Raw genomic sequence first — 23,847 nt, forward strand, 5'->3', positions numbered from 1 at the left:
GCAGTTACAAAAGGCAATATCAACCAATGCACCAACACATTTCATGGCACTACTACCCAGTACTGCTCATAGTTACAACTGTTGCAAACAGTTACGACAGTGTAAGTAACAAAAATGCAAATATGCTTACCATCACAACCTGCCAATATACCAGTACTTACACAAATGAAGTAAATCATAATTACAATCAATTATCAATTATCAGTGCGAGAAGACATTGATATACATCATGAAATGACTGCGGACAACATATTTCAGCTCATGGATTACAATCAGAAAATAATTCACAGATTCACAGACATCAGAGGACAGGTAGTTTAGATAACAGCTAGTATTGAGAATCAGTATGTATGTCACTATTAACAGTTTGACTTTCAACTCAGAAAGATACAGAATAAAAAGTGTTGTGCAAGGTAGCAGATTCCACCAAGGCAGTAACATCTTAAAGCCCCCACTCAATTATCAGATTTATCTAATATAAATATTATTTACTTGATAAAATATTCAATGGAAAACAAAAGAATGACAAACTGTTAATGGGCTGTTGACACATTCGAGGGATTGAGAAGGGCGTCTTTAAGCATAGAATCGCAAGGTAGACAGTGTACATGTAATACTCTTGCTTACCTTTGTATCAGCAGCTATACAGGTAAAATGAACTCATTGACAGTTACTTTGAGTCTCAAAAACAGCTACAAGTAAACAAAGACAGTATGCAGGATATGGAAACCCAGATATCAGCTCATGAATTACAATCAGAATATAACTCACTCATTCACAAACATCAGAGGGACAGGTAGTTTACATAAGTGTATTTAGAATCAGTATATGTATGTCACTAACAACAGTCAGACTTGAACCTGGGAAAGATACAGAATAAATAGTGTTGTGTGAGGTAGCATCCACCAAGGCAGAAACATCTTTAGCATAGAATCACAAGGTAGACACTGTACATTTAATACTCTTGCTTACCCTTTGTATGTCTCAAAATAGAGATATCACATTGACATCTGAAGACTTAGATTGTATTTAGCTCACATTTGGTATATGTATATATACAAAAGAGAGCTTATATGGTGTATGTTTGCATATATGTATGTATGTATGTCTGTATGTATGTATATATAGGGGGGTCGCGTGCTCAACTAAATTCCTTCACTGGCGTGTGCTCATTGAAATACGTATGAAAAAGTGCCATCGTGAAGAAGGTGAAGTCGTCGTTCAAGAAGAAAAAAAAAGTGTAATAAAATAAAACTATTTACAAACTTTGTGTGTGTTCTTTTCTGTTCTTTAATTTTTATTTTGAGCAATGGTTTTCTCCGCTGAAAAGTCAGCGAAATTTGGTTCAGGCTGGCGCGCTAAATAACAGCGCGTTGATTTACGTCGTTGCCGTAACTTTGAGACAAAACCCGGAGGCCGTCTTTCTAGGTAGAAAAATCCTATATGTCTCATTTTATAGACCAGAATTTGACCTACACGATGGTGGTTACGTATCGAAAATCGGCCAAGTGACAGCAAAAATACACCAAAATAAAGATTTAAAACTTGATTTTCCTTTTTTTCTTCCGTATGATTCATATTATACGGAGCCAGTTCATAAAAATTTGAAATTTCAGCTTTCTAATGATATAAAAATTGTACGGATTTGAGTGAACATGGTCTCCAGAAATTACAAAATACTTTCTGTGACAGAGCGTAATAGCGCAAGTTGTCATGGGGGGTCATCTGAACAATGACGCCGACCAGAGTTTTCTGACCTCATGAAGCTTCTACGGATTCATATGCAAATATTTCAAGTTCTCACAAAGATAAAAGTTTCGGGAAAGTTTTCAGGTAAGTCAAAATAAGCCTTTTGAAGTTGTTTTTGTGTCGATCTGATTTTTAGTTCGAAATTAGAATCTTCATTCTTTTCTGCACTTGTTGCCATGTTACGATTTTTTTCAGTTGACGTCACGTTGTCGATCGATCGAACGATTTTAAATTCTCCCTACTTGTGGTGGTGTGCTGAAGTCCCGGAACTTCGATCAGCGTACAAATGATCGTCATACATGTTTGAAAGTTACAAAATGTTCGAATAAATTGTGGTGTCCAAGTTTTCCGTTGTAGCTGTTGTGTGTTCGTCCACTAGACGGGAAAATTTGTGATTCGCGTTTTCCCATGTACCGTACCGCGCATACGTCAATTTGATCCCGGAAGTACCGGTAACATAGGTTGCGGTCCGAGCGAGCGTTCAGAATAGGGAATGTAAAATCTATGTAACTGCGATTTTCGTCATGATTTCACTTTAAAAGGAGTTCCAATCGGCAAAAATGTACTATCAAAGAATTTGAAATTCTCGTTTGCTAAACCGCGCGAAAATGAAATTTACCATGACTGAATTATGAATGAGAATGTAAACATGAATGATCGATGAGACGGCCTTGTCGCAATACAGTTTACATCGCGGATGGTAACATCGCAACTGCAGATTTACTTTCTTGAACTAAATTTCCAGTACAGAGCGGTTCAGTGTACACTTCTTACCGTTTATTAAAATCCGTCGATGTCAGATAAACGTGTACGTAAAGCTACTAAATGTCGGAGCTGGAAGACAGATCAAGTTAGCATGAATCAGCTGGATGATCTAAAAATAGCTACTGTAGACGTCTGTGCGGAACTTCCGGTTTATTCATCCGTGGTGTCACAATGCGAACGCTCAGTGTTTTTCTTTTCTAAATGATACAATTCAACACTATGAAGCAATAACGAAATGATCGAGCCGTATTTAATATTTTGATGACGTAAAATCAAATTCATGACGATCTTGTATCGCTTATAACATGAAGACAGACCATTTGGTCATGCTTGCATTCTGCATATGCCCTCTGTGGGTCATTGAGTTTTAGTGTTTACTATGTATTGCATCTATTACTCACTGCTGTACTGATGAATATGAAGTTAGCATTCAGATTTTTTATTTGTAATAGTTGTCCTGTTTGTAAATACTACTACTACTACCACTACTACTAATAACAATAACGATGATGATGGTGATGAATTGTGATGATGATGATGATGATGATGATGATGATGATGACAACAACAAAAATATTCATTTCTATAAAAAAGTCTGGTAATTTCTGATTATTACCAATCTCTGATGGCATGATGCAATCTACAAAATGACTTCATTTGAAATATAGTAATCATTAAGAGTTTTGAAAGATAAAAATATGATCTATTTTTTATTTTTGCTTTAAGGTCATGAGAAAGATAAATCAAGAAAAATATATGTAATTGGAGAAGAGTGTGACAGAAAGGGGATAACAAGAGAGATACTGGAAGGAAATGGTGTTTATGCTGTAGAAAATATAACTGAAATGGTTGTAGCTGAGCTAGAGATTTATAGAGCCAAAGAAGGGATAGAGTGACAGAGACTCTGCAATTGGATTGACAATTTGTATGGAGAGAGAAAGATCCTTCAACAGTCACTGCTAACTTCTTTCTGAAGTTTGAAGGCAAAAAGAGACAAAGCAAAAAGAAACCAATATATTACATGTATAGAGCAGATGAAACAACAAAAATACTGTCTACCAATGAAAAGAGAAACGTCATCCAGTGCAAGAAACATGTACCGTACAATAATTTGTTTATTTTATTACACTGTCATACTTCTTTGACAAGTTTCATGTATTTCCAAAATAACTTCATGATGGCTGACCCAGTAAAGGAACTTTGAAAATCTTCACAGCTTCTTGTTTATTAGTGCAACATACGTGTAGGTCACACAGAATACTGAAAAGAAATACTGTCAGAGCACCATTAACTAATTTTTTAAGGTTTTGTTTCACTATTTTGATTGAGTGTGTGTCAGTTGTTCGATCTTGTTCTACTTCCAACGCATGTTGACGCAAACACTAATTATCTTATCAGTCTGACACACTGTTATTGTTGACATTTCAATTGTAGTCTCTACTAGAATTCACTTGTAAACAATAACAATACAGATAACACTCTCACATGATAAATAGATAATGTGAACCTGTGCAATTTACCATGCTTTAGGGAGTAGTTAAAGAATCTACAATAGGTAAATGGGGAATTCTAGGGCGCGCATGCTTACAGTAACCATTGTACAAACAAACCTATGTGGCCTAAAGTGACCATAGAAATATGTGTAGTCCTGTGTACATGCTCACTCACAATGTTTTTTGTTTGTACTCTATCACATGACTTCTTCCACATTCATTTTCCATGGAACACTACAGTAGTCTGCACACAACATTTTTATTCCAGAGTAGGCCCACTGACACTCACAACAACAGTTAAGAAATCACTGACAAATGGCAAATACTATGGCTTTCTAATAATGTCATTTCTGTTGTCATGGTGATAAGAAACACCTATAATTATATAAAAATATTCTCTCAATGATATTCAAACAAAATAACTTAACTGAACATTGTTTTTGCTTTTAATATGGATATTTGAAAGTTTTACAACAAACCAGTATTTGTTGCCATGGAAACCAATTCATAATATAACGTTTCCATAGATATCATATAATTTGGCATTTTTGACAAATTCTGATACCATCAGTGTAAAGAGCACTGTAAGAAACCTACGTGTGGGGAAAATCTTCTATTTTGGTTTAAATATGAAGAAACTATTAAGAATTTTAACCCTTAAAGTGCCATAGACTTTCTATGCAATGCAACTGCCAGGCCAAGGACTTTTTGAACCCAACTTCTCAACATGTTACGCTTTTTTCAGACTAGTGCAGTTCATTTTCTGTGATGAGAAACCCTAACAACCCATTAATATTTCCAAAGCGCAGGATATGAAGAAACTCTCTATGACAATGAAAAGTTTCAAATTACACGCTGAAGGTGTAAAATTGGGCTAAAATGCTCGTTTTTTGTTCAAAATTCACTGAAAATCATAAAAAGTTTCTAAAAATGTATAAAATTCATCAACGGCCTTCAAACTTGAATAGAATTTTTCGTGTTATCGAAAGACACAAATTCAGTACACGATTTCAGCATCATGTAACATCATACGTAAATAATAAACAAAAACAAACAAACAATTAGTGTCTTTCAAAATAATACAAATGCTTCCTGTGCAAATGCATCTCTACAAAATACAAATAATATTTTACATGCAGTACACTAAATGTAGATTGACAGCTACTGTGTATGGAGCATCTGCATGATTGCATTGCCTAAGCATTGTCTTTTACTTGTCTATTGTATTTGTTGTTTGTTTGTTTGTTTGCTTGTTTATATATTTTATTTCTTCTAGTGGAAATGATTTTCCAGAGAAAAATTCAGTGTACATATCCACTTTGTCATCAGTTTACTATCTATCATATGATTCCTTGTTGTTGTTGTTATTTAAAATCTGTCTTCAAAGTTAGAACAAATCAATTATAGTTTTGTTTGCCTGTAAACACAAACAATTAATTTGTATACACAGAGACAACAAGGTGCCATATTGTACATGGAGGGGTAACTATTGTGCAACACATGCACATAACTATAGGGCATATTCAACTGACTCTGTATAGTTTGAACTGCCAGTATAATTATAATGAAGAGTTGAAGACAAAAACATTTCACTGACCTTTTTATCGATTAATTTTGGTGTTTGACCCAACTTACATTAGTTTAATTCATGTACGCGTGTGTAACTATCTGTGGCTTATCGAGTCACAGACTCGTACTACCATACAATACTAGTCAATCCGTTCGCCAAGTTTGATCACGTATTTTGACAAGCATGCCACAAAATCCGCCACGAAATGGAATGAAACCACTAAGTATCGAGAAAAAAGTTTCATGTTCGGTTTATTTCAGTTAAAAAATGCGTAACACGTAGGAAATGTCTCGCAATGTCAACAGTTCGGAACAACTACATTTCATTTACAAACTGGGTTGACTGTCATGGCCGTCTCGCTCCAGGCCGGCCGGAGGTCAAATATCAACAGTTTAAAGGAGCTTATTGGCAGTCCAACGCTTGAAAATCGACAAAATACACTTCAATTTAACCAAATCCTTACAAATTTCTCAATCTGGCGTGTTTTTGGCTTCGAAAACCTTAACCTCGGGTTCCATGTCGAGAGTTCGGCATCACACAGTGCCGCCATCTTGGCCGCCGATACGTTCGAAGTTCACTATCACGATCAATGTGGTCAGCAAATCGTGTCATTTTTCCGTAAAATACTCTAAAAAAACCTGTAAAATCTGTCATTTCTATCACCCAGGGGGCAGTAGCTTGGCATAATATAGTTATCTTCCGTGTCTACGGCATGGTAAAGCTGTCAAAACGTACGTACGTGTTTCGTTCAATGCACTTTGGCCGTATCCATGTACGGGTGAAAATGCAGACCTGGTTAAATATTCATGAAAACCGCTGACCTCTTTTAAAGAAAGTTCGCATAAATTACTGGAATTTTCGATTGTTAGGCTGCATGATGTCATTATTTTAGTCCTTATATGGTACTAAACTGGGTTCAAAGGGTCAGGAATACCCTTCTTCTGGCTGAGTTCGGCAATGCATACCTAAGTTAGGCATAAGCATAGAACGCAACCACTGTCGGTTTATATACCGACGTGGCGCTGAGAGCGAGAATGCCGTGTCAGTTTATAAACCGACATGGCGCTTTAAGGGTTAAATTGACCAATGGCAAGCTACCATATCCTAAGTTTTCAGCATTTGACCATGGTGGGTTTTATCAATTTTTATGAATTTAACAGTTTTTAACAAGGAAACTGTGTCTCATTGCACAAATATCATTTTGGAAAGTGATAGTATGGAGAAAATTGAATGTAATTTTTATGTTACATCAGAAATTTTTAAATTCCTCTCAAAACCAGAGCGGCCTGAATATGTTAATTTATGCAAATTGGCATTTTTACTACACTTTACTCAAAATAATTCACAATTTTTTTCACTTTCAATTGGCGATATCTCGGCCATTTCTGGGTCAATTTTGATCAAACAAAAAGCTTTCTGTTTCTTTTTGTAAGATCTAACAGGAAATACCAATACAATATGCACATCTAACTTCTACCTTACATTTAGAAACATAGACGATGTTATTTCATTGAATAACTCTGAATTCAGTAAATATCTCGCTATGATTTATCCTCCAGAATTGGAGGTTAAAGAAACTACAGAAACGGCCTCTTCTGCTTCATATCTGGACATTTTACTTGAATTTGACTCTAATGGTCACCTTTCTACTAGGCTATATGACAAGAGAGATTATTTCAACTTTAATATAATCAATTTTCCACACCACATCAGTAATATTCCACTCTCACCTGCTTATGGGGTATACATTTCCCAGCTTATTCGATATGCTAGAGCATGCAGTTCATACGGTGATTTTGTAGAGAGACATGGCCATCTCTCTTACAAACTGTTAAATCAAGGTTACACCAGAGCAAGACTTGTCTCTACATTCAAACGCTTTTTTGGCAGGTATCGCAAGCTGGTAGATAAATACAATATCTCTCTTCGACAAATGATCACTGATGGCATCGGTGACATGGGGCCTTAGTTAGTGACCACTACCTATCTGACTTACAGATTGATATATGGCGGGTGCCACATGTGGGGCAGGATGCGCTTACTATTTTCGAAACACCTGACATCACTTCTTGGTCTTTTGGCCAGAGGTCCATATATCTTTCTTTCACGAATTTGACTTTGTTTGTGTACCGTCTATTTACTGTCTGTTCTGTGCTGTTTTGTGTCTATGTTTACAACTATTGTCTTACAAATTTTGACCTAGTGTTATTGGATTATGGATTGGTATGATTGTGATTATTTTTCTAAAAATTTCATGTGACCCCCCTACTATATATCTTATAATGTAAGTATGTGCGAATGTATGTCTGTCCACATCAAGAACTCCCAAACTGTAGCACCTACCATCTTAGTATTAGTTAACAGGTGCACCCAGGGTTGGAGAAGTGAATTTGTTCAAATGAACATGTCAGAGTTAAAAATATGCAAATGAGGTAAAAAAAGAGGGAAATCCAGCAAATTGCTAAAACTCTATAACCACTGGCCAGATATGGTTGAAACATGGTATGCAGGTTCTTCATGGTGACTTTAGTTTGATTTGTTCAAATTGTGGTGACATTTTGATGGTTGTATTTGGGGGGCAATTTTTCCCGTTTTTGGTCAAAAAATCTTCTCTGGAAGCGCTGATCCCATTGCCTTGAAACTTGATATGCATGATCATTGGGTTGGCCTCTATTAGATTTGTTCAAATTGTGGTGAAATTTTCATATTTGTATTTTGGGGCAATTTTTCCCATTTTCAGTCAAAAAATCATTTCTCCCAAAGTTTTTTGAAACTTTATACTCTTTTTCGGTGTCTTCAATTGGATTTGTTAAAGGGAAACCTAAGTCCAGCGACTTTGACCGTTTATCCCTTCCAAAATCACCCTTGAGTAAAATGCAGCTCAAATTTGCAACATGATTGCACGCGCTGATGACTACGGCGCGACGAAAAGAGAAGTTCAAGTAGACGACATTTATGGAAATGAGCCCGGAACTCCATGGGCGTGAAAGGGCTCATGGGAGAATCGTGCGTGACGTCATCAGCGATACAGACGATTGTAGCTTCCAGCTGGAGGAGTACTGTGAACAGTTCAGCGCGTTCGTAAGACGACTATGGAGAGTTTGGACAGCGATATTTCTGACATCGAGTATTACTTTTCCCTGACTGAAATCAAACCATATTAATTTGAATAATTAGAAAGCATCTCAAAACATCGTTCATATATTGGTTGTTTGCGTTTTGTGTATGATTCAGCGGAGGGAGTCACTGTGCTTGTACAGACCCCGAACTGGATTGGAGAGACTGAGTGACCCTGCAATCCTTCAACGCTATGTTTCTAAAACAGAGTTTTCTGTATCAGTCGCTTAAAGTTAATTTTTGGTTCGTGAATGATACGGAATGATTGACTGATTGTATGATGATGTGTTACCGTGTAAGTCGAGCTTGGGCAGATCTTTAAGGTTGCGAAATCTCCGATATGTATCGGAAAATATTTATTCGCGATTTGAAAAATCTATTATAAGCTTAGTGTCGTCTGTTTTTCGAAGCTGGTGTCGAACTTAGGAAGTCGGGCTTACTCAGATCTACAATGTGATGAAATCGCCGATATAATGAATATTTGCCCGCTATTTAAAAAATAGTATCGTCTTAAAGCTTGTTGTAAGGAATGTGTTTCATCACCAGCCCAAACTCCAGATGATTTCCGATATGTCCTCTGTTCAAGTCCCGATCGCCAAGTAAAAATGTTTACATGTAAAGAATGTAATTTGTGCAAGGGCATAAAATTCAATTCTCCCACTGTCATTGACAAGCTAAAGTGACGTCTTTAATAAATGTGTCCATTCAATATCCAAAGAAAATCAAGGCTATCAATGACATGAAGAAAGTATATTTTAGTTTTAAACTATAGTTCTTTGATGCAGTGCTGTCGTCTGGCAATCCATCATCACGGCAGATGTAGTGCATGCAATACACAGTCCACATTGTCCAGTCATGCGTGCATGTTTTCCTGTTATAATTCAATCGGGTCAGAATTTTGTAGCAAGGAACATACCAAATCTTGCAGATAAATCAATTTGGATGATCTATGTTGATCTATGTAAATTCCAAGTTTGGTGGACATGTGAAAATTATGTTTTTTTGCCTTCATGTACGAGATGGCACGTTTACCAAGCTGGACGCTCACTGCTAAAAAACAATAGGTTTTATCAGTTTCACATTTCAACCCTTTCTCTGAATCTTTCTTAGCAACATTCCCAAAACCTCTCTCCTTGCATTCCTGCCACTAAATGCACGAGGAGCACAGTGTCATCATTGATGCTATTTTTGAACTAAGAGTCGGACAGAGGTATTCGGGTGGTCAGATCTGTTAGGTGGTGAAATCTCTGATATACATCGGATATTTACCCACGATTTGACAAAGTATCGTCTAGTATCAGAGTTAAAGTCCTAAGTCGCCGATATTTATCGGATAAATATCCGTGATTTCGTAGACCCGGCGTGCCAACACCACACAGTGCAAGTAAATGTAGGATCGTCTGGTTTCGATATTAGCCTAGGAGTTCCGGCGCAATTGATATTTATCGGGTAAATATAATATCGGCAATTTCTCAGACCCGGCGTGCCGAGACACAGTAGACAAAAAGTCATTCCAGTATCTTGTAATATCAATATTACAAGGTATAGTCCCGAAATTGCCTATATTTATTGGTTATGTATCAGAGATTTGGCAGACCCGGGATGTCAAGATGAGAGACGCTTTGTGTAGTTTCGTCTGTGGATTTTAGAGTCCCGAAATCGCCAATATTAATATTTATCTGGTTAAAACCGGCGATAGTAGGCTGACTCAGCATGTCAAGATACGAACCGCATTGTGTAGTATCGTCTTGTATCGGTATCAGAGTCCCAAAATCCCTTATAAAACAATCATCCTGAAAGAATTAGAACATAACGTTGTATCTTTTACAGATTTTTAAACTCGCCCGACTTTCTTTAGCCACTGTCTTCAAAAAAGCTGTTCTGTGGGAAGACGGTAAAAGCTGACTCCGTTTGTTCTTCCTTGAGTGATTTTTGCACTCAACTGAACAACAGTTAATTATTTTTTATGCTACTGATGAGAATTAAAGAGTCGTAACATGCAGAACTGCACTCCTGCAGTCATAGACTCCAATGCTTTGGTAGGCTGTCTCACATGTTCGTGTATCGCCGATGACGTCACGCCCGCTCCTCCCATGAGCCCTTTCGCGCCCATGGGATTCCGAGCTCATTTCCATAAATGTCGTCTACTTCAATGTCTCTTTTCGTCTCGCCGTACTCGTCAGCGCGTGCAATTATGTTGCAAATTTGAGCTGCATTTTATTCAAGGGTGATTTTGGAAGGGATAAACGGTCAAAGTCTCTGGACTTAGGTTTCCCTTTAAATTGTGGTGAAATTTCATATTTATATTTTGGGGGCAATTTTTTGCGTTTTCGGTCAAAGAGTAATTTTCTCTGAATAAACTATTCTGATTGCTTTGAAACTTAGTATTCATGTATCTAGAGGCAACCTTAAAGAGGCACTCCCATTTGGTAACATTTTTAAAACACATTTTTTTAATGCCAACAGTCGATATTTGACGTGGCGACTGCACGCGGATCTCGAGATATCGATAAAAACATGTCATTTCCCGAGCGTATTTTTCACATCCCGAAGTTTTACGATCGTTTCTGATAATGACGCGAAATCCACCGAAGGTTTGTTGTTGTGATGATTGACGATATTCTAGGGAGTCCATAATAAGTTCGCAATTTTACCTCCCACTGCGAAGACAGCATTATGCTTTTACCACAGGTCAGTTTTTGAAAACTTCTCCTTAGCTTTGTCGTTGTCATTATTCTAAATCAGTTGTATTTTATTTTTAACCAATACCACATAAACATAAGTTTTTAGGTGTTAAATATTAGCCGCCTCCGATGACTACATTTTGTCGTCTGCCACACAGTACGTGTGGTTCGTCGCGTGCGTGGTATGCGTCTATGTATATCACGTGGTGGCCGCTATGTATCAACCGCACGTAACTGGGCTAGTCACCTATGCGAATTCTGGTGGAATCAGCAAAAATTGTTTTTCGTTTTATCACCAAGTCAGTAAGACTCAGCTTTCTCCAAGGGGCATGACCGATCACCGAGGCAAGTGGTACTGTGGCGTACAGCAGTGTCAGTGTAGACTCGTACTCCATAGCTTAGTTGACAATGGCCCCAGTGCCGAACGTTCGATGTTCAGAAGCTGAATTTAGGTGGGCCACCGGAATTCAAACTTTTACTTTTTTGAAGACATGTTTTTATCGATATCTCGCGATCCGCGTGCATTCGCCACGTCAAATATTGACCATTGGCACTAAAAAAATGTGTTTTAAAAATCTTACCAAATGGGAGTGCCACTTTAATTGAATGTCTTCAAATTGTGGTGAAATTATATTGTATTTTTGGAGCAAGTTTTTCCCATTCTTTGGTCAATTGCTTTGAAACTTGGTATTCATGTTCCCAGGAATAAACTTAGGTAAGTATACTCTCTCTGGCCTTCCACGTCAAACCAAATGTGAACCAAGTGTCATTGATGCTATATTTGTCATTTTTGGTCCAATTTTTTAGCTCCCATAGCCATATGTATATATGGCAATGGAAACTATTCTTATAGGCTAGGGAACTCTGTATGTATGTATGTATGTCTGTATGTCTGTATGTCTGTCCGTCAACATCAAAAACTCCAAAACAGCTGCACATTTCATCTTGATATTTGGTGTGTACATGGATGATGGGCTGTAGATGAGATTTTGTTCAAATGAAGTTGTCATTGCCAAAAATATGCAAATTAAGTGAAAAAATGTAAAAACAGTCAAAATTGAAAAACTCATTAACCACTGAGCACATTACATGAAAAATTAGCATGTAAGTACTTTGGGCTGACCTGAAATGATTGTGCACATCTTGGGTCAGTATCTTGGACTTGCTATTTTTCATGATTTTTTTTGTAATTTTCTCCCATTTTTGGTCAAAAAATCTTCTTCTCTGAAACCACAAGTCCGATTGATTTGAAACTTGGTATGGAAGTGCATAGGAGTGACCTTTCCCAAATTTGGGCAAATCGTGGTGAAATTTGCATATATTTAGTTTACACATCCATAGACTACCATGTATAAGGCAGATCTCCATAGACTCTCATGTATAAGGCCACAAAAAATAAAAATTTAGTTTCTCATCGTATTCATATTGCAAAAAGGATGCAGTGACACAATTTTTAGTCCCCACGGATGAAGTCCAGTGGGCTTATAGATTGGGTCATGTCCGTCTGTTTGTCCATCCGTGAGTCCATCCGTTCACGCAGATATCTCGGATATTTTGACAAAATGTCATGTGACCTCGATGACCTTTGACCTCAAATATACATATTTGTCCATAACTCAGTCACCACAAGTGCTACCACCCTTCATATATGGTATGATGGGACACTTTATGACGCCACATATTGTACCTCATTAATTATGTGCATATCTAATTTTGAGCGAGCCAAAAGAGCTAGAGGTCTGATTTTTGGTATATAGGGATAACTTAGCAATACAATTTTTTGACAAAATGTCACGTGACCTCGGTGACCTTTGACCCCAAATATACATATTTGTCCATAACTCAGTAACCACAAGTGCTACACCCTTCATGTATGGTATGATGGGACACCTTGTGACGCCACATATTGTAGCTCACTAATTATGTGCATATCTTATTTTGAGCGAGCCAATAGAGCTAGAGTTCTGATTTTTGGTATATAGGGATAACTTAGCAATACAATTTTTTTGACAAAATGTCACGTGACCTCAATGACTTTTGACCTCAAATATACATATTTGTCCATAACTCAGTAACCACAAGTACTAAACCTTTCATATATGGTATGATGGACACCTTATGATGCCACATATTGTACCTCATTAATTATGCACATATCTAATTCTGGGCAAGCCAATAGAGCTGGAGGTCTGAATTTTGGCATAAAGGGATTAATTAGCAATACAATTTTTTTTCAAAATGTCACGTGACCTTGATGACCTTTGACCTTGATTATACATATATGTGCATAACTCAGTAACCACAAGTTCTATAAGCTTCAATTTTGATAGGATATTAGACCTTGTACTGCGGCATTTTGTAATATGACGCATTTTGTAACAACTTACGCAAAATGTAATAAGGGTATCAGCATTTTGTAATAAAATGGTCTATGCATTTTGTAATAAGGGTATCAGCATTTTGTGATAAAATATTGTTTACGCGATTTGTAATAAGGGTATCAGCGTTTTGTAATAAAACGCGTTTTGTAACATTAGTTAATGCATTTTGTAATAATTATAAACGTTTGCTGATATTGTATGTATTTCAAAATGCTTTGAGGTTTCTGAATACGTAAAAATGTAATAGCATATAATGATGTTGAGATTATATCTCACTACCGGTGCTAGGTTATCATATTAACGCCATATAAGGGGGGGGGCCTGAGTTAACAGTCAAAATGCAATTGAAGACAGAATGAGATTTATTGTATGCGATTTATAATTGAAAAAACAAACTGAGAAAGTTTTAGTAGGTTTTACATACAGTGCTGTACTTTGAAAAGACAATATACTGCAGTCCTTTCTGCATTTTTTTCTCTGAAATGTTACTGTTGGTGGATGAAAAGGGGAAGGCTTGGAGATGACATGCATAGCTCAGAATATGATAAAAGACAGTGACATCATCAACATTGACAGTGGTTGTGTTCTAAGACCTAATTTTATTATACTAATAATGTACATGCCACAAAACCAACCTCATCCAGCAATGGTTCCCTTATGACATTTTGAGGATTTCGGTCTGATTTTTAGGGCGTTGCTACATTATTCAATCCCAGCATTCTTTGCGTATGCCCCCGTTCATATGCACGACAGATTTCTCCCTTTATCTATATTAACAATATTTTGTATCAGCGACAAGGTGCATAATGACATTTACTGGCTAATAAAAGAGGTATATTTTATAAAAGGCATGTTATATAATGGTAATTTGTTTCATTTTTGTTTATTTACGAGTACTCAAAAAAAAAAAATGGCGGCGCCCGTGAAAGAAGGGTACACTTCCGGTTACTCGCATAGTATATTATGAATAAGCGCATGCGTAGTCAGTAAGCCGCTGGCGCGACTATCAAGAATATATGCACCCGTCATTTCCGATGCATTATTCCATACACTTTAGAGGCAATTATTCTGCATCGCTTTCTTAACTGCGAGCGGGTTAAGGGTAAGCGCCATCTTTGTTTACATTAAGCGCTTATCCAACATTTGATGTACGAGCCGAGCAGCGATGTCGTGCCATATTTGTACAGTGCCGTCTTGGTGAACTTTCATTATTACCTCATAATATTTTTCACCTTCAAACAGTCGTAATACATTTACTTCTGTTTCTTTTATCAGAAGTTATTTTCAAAGTACATCATGGAGTTTCAGTAAGGAGCCATTCAATGATGCAATGTTTATCATCAAATATGAAAGTAAAGAGGTTATTGCATGCCCATTACGTGCCCGTTTTTATGACTAGAAAGCTCGATTCTATTGTTTGCGAAGGCAGATGTATAATAATTTATTTTATGTTATTATATTTTATTTTATCTGAGTATCTACCTGTTGATTGCTGGTTGTCTGCAATACATCAGAAAGAATGTCGTTATCCTCTATTAAATAAATCAACTGACTGTGTATACCAATGATCCTCTCAAATATATGATAATAAACTAGTCAAAATCTAGTAGTTACCTGCCGAAGATGATCAGTTGGTAAAAATACTGATTGACAGCTATCTAAAATTAAGTCTTTTTAATTTGAAATGGAAGTCAGGGAGCGATCAATTTTTACCTTCTCGTGTCTATTTATAGACAGAGAAGGTATTAGAGTTGAAAACCAGTATGCTGCTGTCAAGACTTCCGTCTGTCAAGACTTCCGTCTGTCAAGATCCGTTGACGTTATGCCATCGTGATGGGTCATATCATAAACTGGTGGGGGTGTTCATGGCTAAGGTTGAGGTGTGGGAGAACGATTTTGAGCTGTGACAAAAATCAAAAGGGACTTAGCGGCATAGCCTGAGTGTTAAGCCTTTCTCCAAGCCCTTACCAAAAACATAGCGCTATTTTTAGTAGGTGATAGCGCTATTTTACAGAGGTGACAAATAGGTGACAGAGAGGTGAAAGTTTTGTGTATAGAGCTTTATTTCCAACTGAAACAATGGATATCTACTTGAAATCTACCTACACCTATTGCAAAACTACAAGCTAACAAGTAGGTCTATCATAGGCGTTAAGTAGTAATTTCAATGAAATATTTATGATATGCAAATTAAGTCATTTAAATATCTATGAAAATCTACTGCACACCTACTACTTGCCTCACCTGGAAAAAAAGGATTTCAACCTACATGATACCTACAGAAATCTACTAGTCACCTACTGTGACACCTACCTTGTACCTAGCTCAGACCTACGACAGACCTACTAACATGCCTACATAAATCTGCAACACACCTACTAAGATACAACTAGCACCTATAAGTGACCTATGATAGACCTATGTATGTGACCACAGTAACTACATTCTAAAAAGCACGGAAATGCACATTTTATCAAGTAACATATTACAATTTATGAATTATGAATTTTAGCAATCTTTCGTTCGAAAATTTCACAAGAAATTTATTTTTTTTTATATATGTGATTGTGCTTAGACTCCAGTTAACTTAAATGCTTGGCTTGTTTCTGTGGAATAATATACGTCACTTGAACTTGACCATGGTATCATCCACAGACAAACATCGCACATTGCTCAGATTTACACATTTTCTAAGATTATACCGGTGATCATGTTCCACAAATTTGACGAATTTTCCAAAGTTTGTCAAATGCAGGATCACCTCTTTTATGTCACTGTCAACAAAGTGAACATGTCTCTCGGCATAGTAGCACTGAAGGCAAGCACTGGATCAAGTTGGCCAGAAATTCAAGCAAAAATATTTGAAAAAACATACATACATATCAACCAGACCCATCGTGGTGTTAGTCCGAAACAAACTTGAAAATGTTCAATCAAAAATGTTCCGGGTTCTCAAGATGTTCTCAGGCCATTTTGACTTAGAATCATTTTGCTTCGCCTCCATGCTGTTCAGTTAGTTCGCGTATCGTTCTATTCCCACATCCAACTCATTGTACCTCCATGGCTTCGGGTAACGATGTAGTTCAATATTACAACAGGTACCGTCATTCTCCGATTACGAACTTCCCGCCATGACCAAACATCAATGTTCTTATCGTCAAACCATCTCTCGTTTCAAATTCATGACTCCACTCACCCAAATCGTCGTCAGAATTACTGCAACTTGAAGTTGTTGAAGCATACGATGTTGGTCTTGAATCGATGTTCGCGTTATTTCCGGGTTGATCATTGCTGCACCGTCTTTGTCAACTTTATTGTCAGACGATTCATGGCAATCACATAGTCGAACCAGAGGACAGAGAGTACATGTCATCCTCGATGTTTGGACTTGGTAAAAAGCATAAAATGAGTCACTGCTGCTACCACAAAAAATGTCAGCAATGCGATGTCCAACCTCCGTGCTATCGCTCAGATCGGCCAATTTTGAGATTTTGGTTGAAAACTCAGTGCAATACGGAACCAAAACAAGCGCAAAGGTCACATAAATATTCACCAGCCTGCAGCCGACAAACTTTTAGGCCGGGAAAACCCCTAAACTATGATCAATTGGGTGTACCCCTGTAGGCAGAATTCTTTATTCAAATAGGGTTTAAAGTTCAACTACGGCTTTTACGTTTGTTCTCCTGTGAGGGCGCCTCAATTTTCCTTTAGGTGTATGATAGGTCATGATAGTTCTATGTAGGTGTGCTTAACCTACACAAATCTATTTGTCACCTACAGTTGATCTAATACAGAAGTAGGTGTAAGATAGGTGTTATTAGGTACTAAGTAGATGCATAACAAGACTTATTCCTGAAGACCTACAAGTAAAATGACACCTATTTAACACCTCTTGAGATCTACCAAAAACTCCTAAGAACCTACAAAAATAGCGCTATATCTACTATAAATAGTGCTATCTTTTTGGTAAGGGAGGTTTCTTAGTAGACTACAATCTATTACAGACTACTGAGCTGACGTTAGGGGTACTCACTTTGTGTTTGCTCACTCTGTGAGCGCTAGTGTTTGGTACTGAGTTGCGTGGATATCCCCTCATGGCCTCACATGATCTGGGCCTGTTGCATAATCTGCAGAGATGATCATATGCCTCCGACTCTGAAAACGGTCATTGTGTAAGCCTGTCGGCATTTTCCTTGCATTTTTTCTCATTTAATTTTGCAAAATATCAGCGAGTACCTCAACATTTCAAGATAACCCTTTCTTCCCAATCGTTTCCTGGAGTTTCAGAGTCATATGAACGAAATTGAGTGAAAGTTTTAGACAGGAAAATCGGACGTCAGCCATGTTCAATGTTTACAGTACAATCAGAAGTTTATGTGGAGGAATTAACCAACAAACACTGTTCATGATGCCCGCCCTCTAGAGGCAGACCTTCCTATATGAAGTACCACATTTGATGCTTGTGGAAAGCTTGACCACACAATGGAGCATTTAAACTTTTAGAAAATGACAAACTGAATAAGAAGGTATTCTGAAAATGTCAAATACTGAGGAAAAATGCGCAAATATTCAAAATAAACAGGTTAACTGACTGGTCAGCTATAAAAACAATGAAAATGTTTATGATCAGAAGTTTTTGAGATGCGCACATGTTAACAAATACAGAAATTATTAACATTATAAATATAAGACAAAACTATTTTTTCAGGGATAGGACAGGTTGGAAATGAGGGGTGAGAGACAAAGGCACTCCTATTGCTGCATGTGGATGCAGCCACACCATTTCATTTACAGCATACTTATTCACTGTGTTGTGTTCAAGTTCCATATTGTACTGACTGTCATACAAGGATAACATAAGCAAATCAAATCAAATTAGAAAAGGATTAATGCTGTTGTGTGGATTTTGCTGAACATGGCTGATTTTAATATTTCGCCCTATATATTTGGTATCCAGCAAAGGCATATTTTGATGTAAAGTCAAAATTAACACTACATTGCTGACAATATATGTTACCGTTTCTGCATGAACTTTTCTTTTTTAAATTATAGTATAGTAGTACTTCGAACAGATTAACAATTATCGTGATGTCAACTCGTAATTTTACATCACAAAGACTATAATTCTGCCCATTTTTTTTGTTTTTCAGTCATTTTATAAATTTTGCACTGCACAAGATGATTGAACAAATTGCAATGTTTGAATTTGTAAACTCAAAGAATATAAATCCTTTGGTCACATATTAAATTATTTTTTGAAAAGAAATTTACTCTTAAACACTTTTAGCATATATTCTTACGCGGTCATGTATTTCAAGGAAAATATGCCTATTAAAAACAGTAATATCTTCACTTTCAATTTTTTTCAGTACTATGACAATTATCAGCCATGAGGTTATACAAACACAAGACCAGATAAGCGTTTTTCATCATTTCCACAGGACTCTTTGGAAAATCCATTAAAAACAGTTAAAAGTGACTTAAAATGATCACTTGGTATGCATTTAATTTACAGATGCCAGGTTGTGTATTTCACATGCACTCAGGTCAGTAGGGAAGTGCGTCATTACTATTTTGGACTGTTAATTCTTATTTCTGAATTATTTAACTTTTTCCACATTGAACTATCTTTAGGCAGTTTATACTGTAGCTTAGAATTTTTTTGATTGATGTATTTAATCATCTTTTGGGTTCTTTGGGTCCATATCCCACCTCATGCCTCTACATCGTCAACTATTTACCAACAACTCCATGCCAACAACCAATTACCTGACCTGGCCACACATTAGAGAAGGTACAGCGTCATTGACGGTATTTTTGTACTTACTTAACGAGTAAACACACACTTTGTAATACCATTCCAAAGTCAATAAAATATCTGTTAATGCTTTAAAACTGGGAAAAGTTATTAAAATTATTACAAAATGCGTTAACTGTTATTACAAAGTGCGAATTATTACAAAATGCTGATACCCTTGTTGCATTTTGCGTAGACATTTTTTTATTACAAAATGCTGATACCCTTGTTACAAAACGTGTAGACTGGTTTATTACAAAATACTGCAGACGTTTTTACAAAATGCGTCAGTTATTACAAAATGCTGATACCCCTTATTACATTTTGCGTAAGTTATTGCAAAACACGTCAGTATTACAAAATGACAGCAGCACAGACCTTAAGATGTCACATCTTGTACCTCATTTATTATGCACATATGTATTTCTTGGCTGGCCAATACAGCTAGAGGTCTGATCTTTTTTCCCCGATTTAGAACCATAACTTAGACATGCCTCTTGTTATAAACTGGGAAAAATGACATAAACCTATGTGCCCATAGATCTGAACATATACACTCCAGTGATACTTCTCAATGACCACATTTCCCTGCCCCATCAAGACTAATACTCCTATTACAAGTGGGGACTATGTCATTCTCAATGACTTGTTGTAATAAGGGTGGCAGGCAAGATTGGCTTAACACTTCCAACACCATGGTATGGACCAATTCCTGTGGTGGCCTTCTACCAACCTTTTAGCAGTAATTCAGTTTATTCCTATCTTAGCTACAATTACTACTTTCAACATTTATTTCATTCAGATTTCCTTCGCTTAGTGTATAGTTTTGTAATCTGTAATTACTGTCGACTTAGCTTTACTACACTTTTTCTAACCTCATTATGCTTACACTACTGTTATACCTTATAACCCCAAAATTTTTCAAGAGATGCATACATTATTGTCACTCAACAAACCATTTACAAATATGTCTTCTGTATTTTTCTCCATATACATATACATGTCCCCTTTCTCACAAAAATGGGCTTAAAATCCCAATATGAAAAATAGTCTTTCAGCTATATGTTGCACATTGACTTCGTGGTCTGTCTAATTCACAATGAGTGGGGTTGTTGATAAATGCTGATTATACTTGGCTTATACCAGGTTATACCAATATTTAAAGTCATTCTGCATTTTCATGTCAGCTAATTTATAATTTGCATATCTAATGAGCTTTCACAGTTTGGCATATATAGCTTGAAGGACTTGACCAAAGGCAGATATGCTTGCTATATAAAGTGGTGTTACAATGATTATTATTTCAGCTAATTATATTATTTAAATATGTAATGACCTTTAGAATTAATCTGTGGTGAATATTGTCCATAATGTTGATCATAACACTTTCAATGAAGTTGCAAACATGTGGCAAAGGTTTAAATTTACACATATATACAATGAAACACATGAGCATTTTCAGTTCATTTTTGGTATAAATTTTGCACTGCACAACATTGAACAAACTACAGTGTTTGAATTTGTTAAAGAATAAAAATCCTTTGGTCACAGATTAAATTATTTTAACAGAAACTACTTTTAAACACTTCTAGCATATATTCTTTACAGGGTCATGTATTTCAAGGAAAATATGCCTATAAATAACAGTAATTTCATCACTTTTAATTTCTTCAACACTATGATGACAATTATTGGCCATGATGTTTTACAAACACAAAGCCCAGATAAGCATTTTTCATCATTTTCAAAGGACACTTTTGACATTGCATTAAAAACAGTTAATAGTGACTTAAAATACATTTATACATTTAATTTACAGACACCAGGTTGTGTATTTCACATGCACTCAGGTCAACAGGGAAGTGCGTCATCACTGTTTCTGGATTGTTATTTCTTCTTTCTGAATTATTTAACTTCTTTCCACATTGAACTATCTTTAGGCAGTTTATACTGTAGGTTAGAATTTTTCTGATTTATGTATTTAATCATCTTTTGGGTTCTTTGGGTCCATATCCACCTCATGGAAATTTGTACCAAGAATGGCAGATGACAAGATGCACCCTACTGTCAATACAGACGCCAGTATATTTGTCTTAGTTCTTAATGTTTTGTTAAATCAACATACACTAAGCTGTCAGGTCATTGATTTAGTAAATCATCACAGCCTGGGGGCCGGCCAAGTGTAACTCATACACAGGTTTACAATCATATTATCCACTGAAGAATGGGCGATGAAATTGATCTAAACGTTATCACACTTGTGTAATTGGTAAAGTTGTTCCAAAATTTGCGTTTAGAATTGCATTGAGTTGCAACTGCGGTGAAAATCAAAGTCTAGAGCTTTTAGTGACCCATTATAAGCACACACCAGGAAGAACACTGTGCGGTGCACTTCATATACACAGAATCATATTACATTCCTTTACCGCCCTGAGTTACATTGTATCACAGCTGAGTTAGAGTCAAGTTGTCATAAGACTAGTGTCTTTGCCTTTGCATGGTCTAAATTATTTGTTTTATATTTTATGAAAAAATTTATCTACAGGAAGCCCAAGCTGGAAGAGTTAGCTCTGATGCAGCACTGTCTTACTTGGATCTAAGTGAAAGAGCAAGGCAATATGTAGAAGCTTACTTTAAACTGCCAAGTCGCCTCTACTTTTCATACACACATCTTGTATGTAGAACCGCAGAACCAGGTCAGTTACATTGTTATTTACTTTGCAAGTAACTCAAATAAACACAGGTAGAAAATGTACCAGAAACAGAGCATAAGGCCTGTGTAGGGGAACACTCATTTTTAGCTCCCATAGCCATATGTATATATGGGAATGGAAGCTATTCTTATAGGCTAGGGAAATGTCTGTATGTATGTATGTCTGTATGTCTGTGTGTCTGTATGTCTGTATGTCTGTATGTCTGTATGTCTGTCCGTCAACATCAAAAACTCCAAAACCGCTGTACATTTCATCTTGATATTTGGTGTGTACATGGATGATGGGCTGTAGATGAGATTTTGTTCAAATGAAGTTGTCATTGCCAAAAATGCAAATTAAGTGAAAAAATGTAAAAACAGTCAAAATTGAAAAAACTCAATAACCACTGAGCAGATTACATGAAAAATTAGCATGTAAGTACTTTGGGCTGACATGAAATGATTGTGCACATCTTGGGTCAGTATCTTGGACTTGCTATTTTTCATGAATTTTTTTGTAATTTTCTCCCATTTTTGGTCAAAAAATCTCCTGCTCTGAAACCACAAGTCCGATTGATTTGAAACTTGGTATGGAAGTGCATAGGAGTGACCTTTCCCAAGTTTGGGCAAATCGTGGTGAAATTTGCATATTTTTAGTTTACACGTCCATAGACTCCCATGTATAAGGCAGATCTCCATAGACTCCCATGTATAAGGCCACGAAAAATAAAAATTTAATTTCTCATCGTATTCATATTGCAAAAAGGATGCAGTGACACAATTTTAGTCCCCACGGATGAAGTCCAGTGAGCTTATAGATTGGGTCATGTCCGTCTGTTCGTCCATCCGTGAGTCCATCCCTTCACGCAGATATCTCGGATATTTTGACAAAATGTCATGTGACCTTGATGACCTTTGATCTCAAATATACATATTTGTCCATAACTCAGTAACCACAAGTGCTACCACCCTTCATATATGGTATGATGGGACAGCTTGTGACGCCACATATTGTACCTCATTAATTATGCACATATCTAATTTTGAGCGAGCCAATAGAGCTGGAGGTCTGATTTTTGGTATATAGGGATAACTTAGCAAAACAATTTTTTTGACAAAATGTCATGTGACCTCGGTGACCTTTGACCTCAAATATACATATTTGTTTATTACTCAGTAACCACAAGTGCTACAGCCTTCATGTATGGTATGATGGGACACCTTATGACGCCACATATTGTACCTCATTAATTATGCGCATATCTAATTTTGAGCGAGCCAATAGAGCTAGAGGTCTGATTTTTGGTATATAGGGATAACTTAGCAATACAATTTTTTTGACAAAATGTCACGTGACCTCGGTGACCTTTGACCTCAAATATACATATTTGTCCATAACTCAGTAACAACAAGTGCTACAGCCTTCATGTATGGTATGATGGGACACCTTATGACGCCACATATTGTACCTCATTAATTATGCGCATATCTAATTTTGAGCGGTCCAATAGAGCTAGAGGTCTGATTTTTGGTATATAGGGATAACTTAGCAATACAATTTTTTTGACAAAATGTCACGTGACCTCGGTGACCTTTGAC

The 23,847-nt window shown here is 36.6% G+C and overlaps 1 protein-coding gene across 3 annotated transcripts in view; it reads left to right on the forward strand.

Annotated features, from left to right (window-relative positions):
* LOC139141336 (prolyl 3-hydroxylase 1-like) overlaps nt 1-23,847 on the forward strand; it is a 328,430-nt gene that overhangs the window by 251,067 nt on the left and 53,516 nt on the right. For all 3 annotated transcript variants that reach the window (XM_070710968.1, XM_070710969.1, XM_070710970.1), the window contains one exon: nt 22,102-22,252. In XM_070710968.1, coding sequence (XP_070567069.1) covers nt 22,102-22,252 — 151 coding nt within the window. The remainder of the gene's footprint in view (nt 1-22,101; nt 22,253-23,847) is intronic.

This window comes from Ptychodera flava, chromosome 9 (genome assembly GCF_041260155.1).
Source record: "Ptychodera flava strain L36383 chromosome 9, AS_Pfla_20210202, whole genome shotgun sequence".
In the NCBI taxonomy this organism is placed as follows: domain Eukaryota; kingdom Metazoa; phylum Hemichordata; class Enteropneusta; family Ptychoderidae; genus Ptychodera; species Ptychodera flava.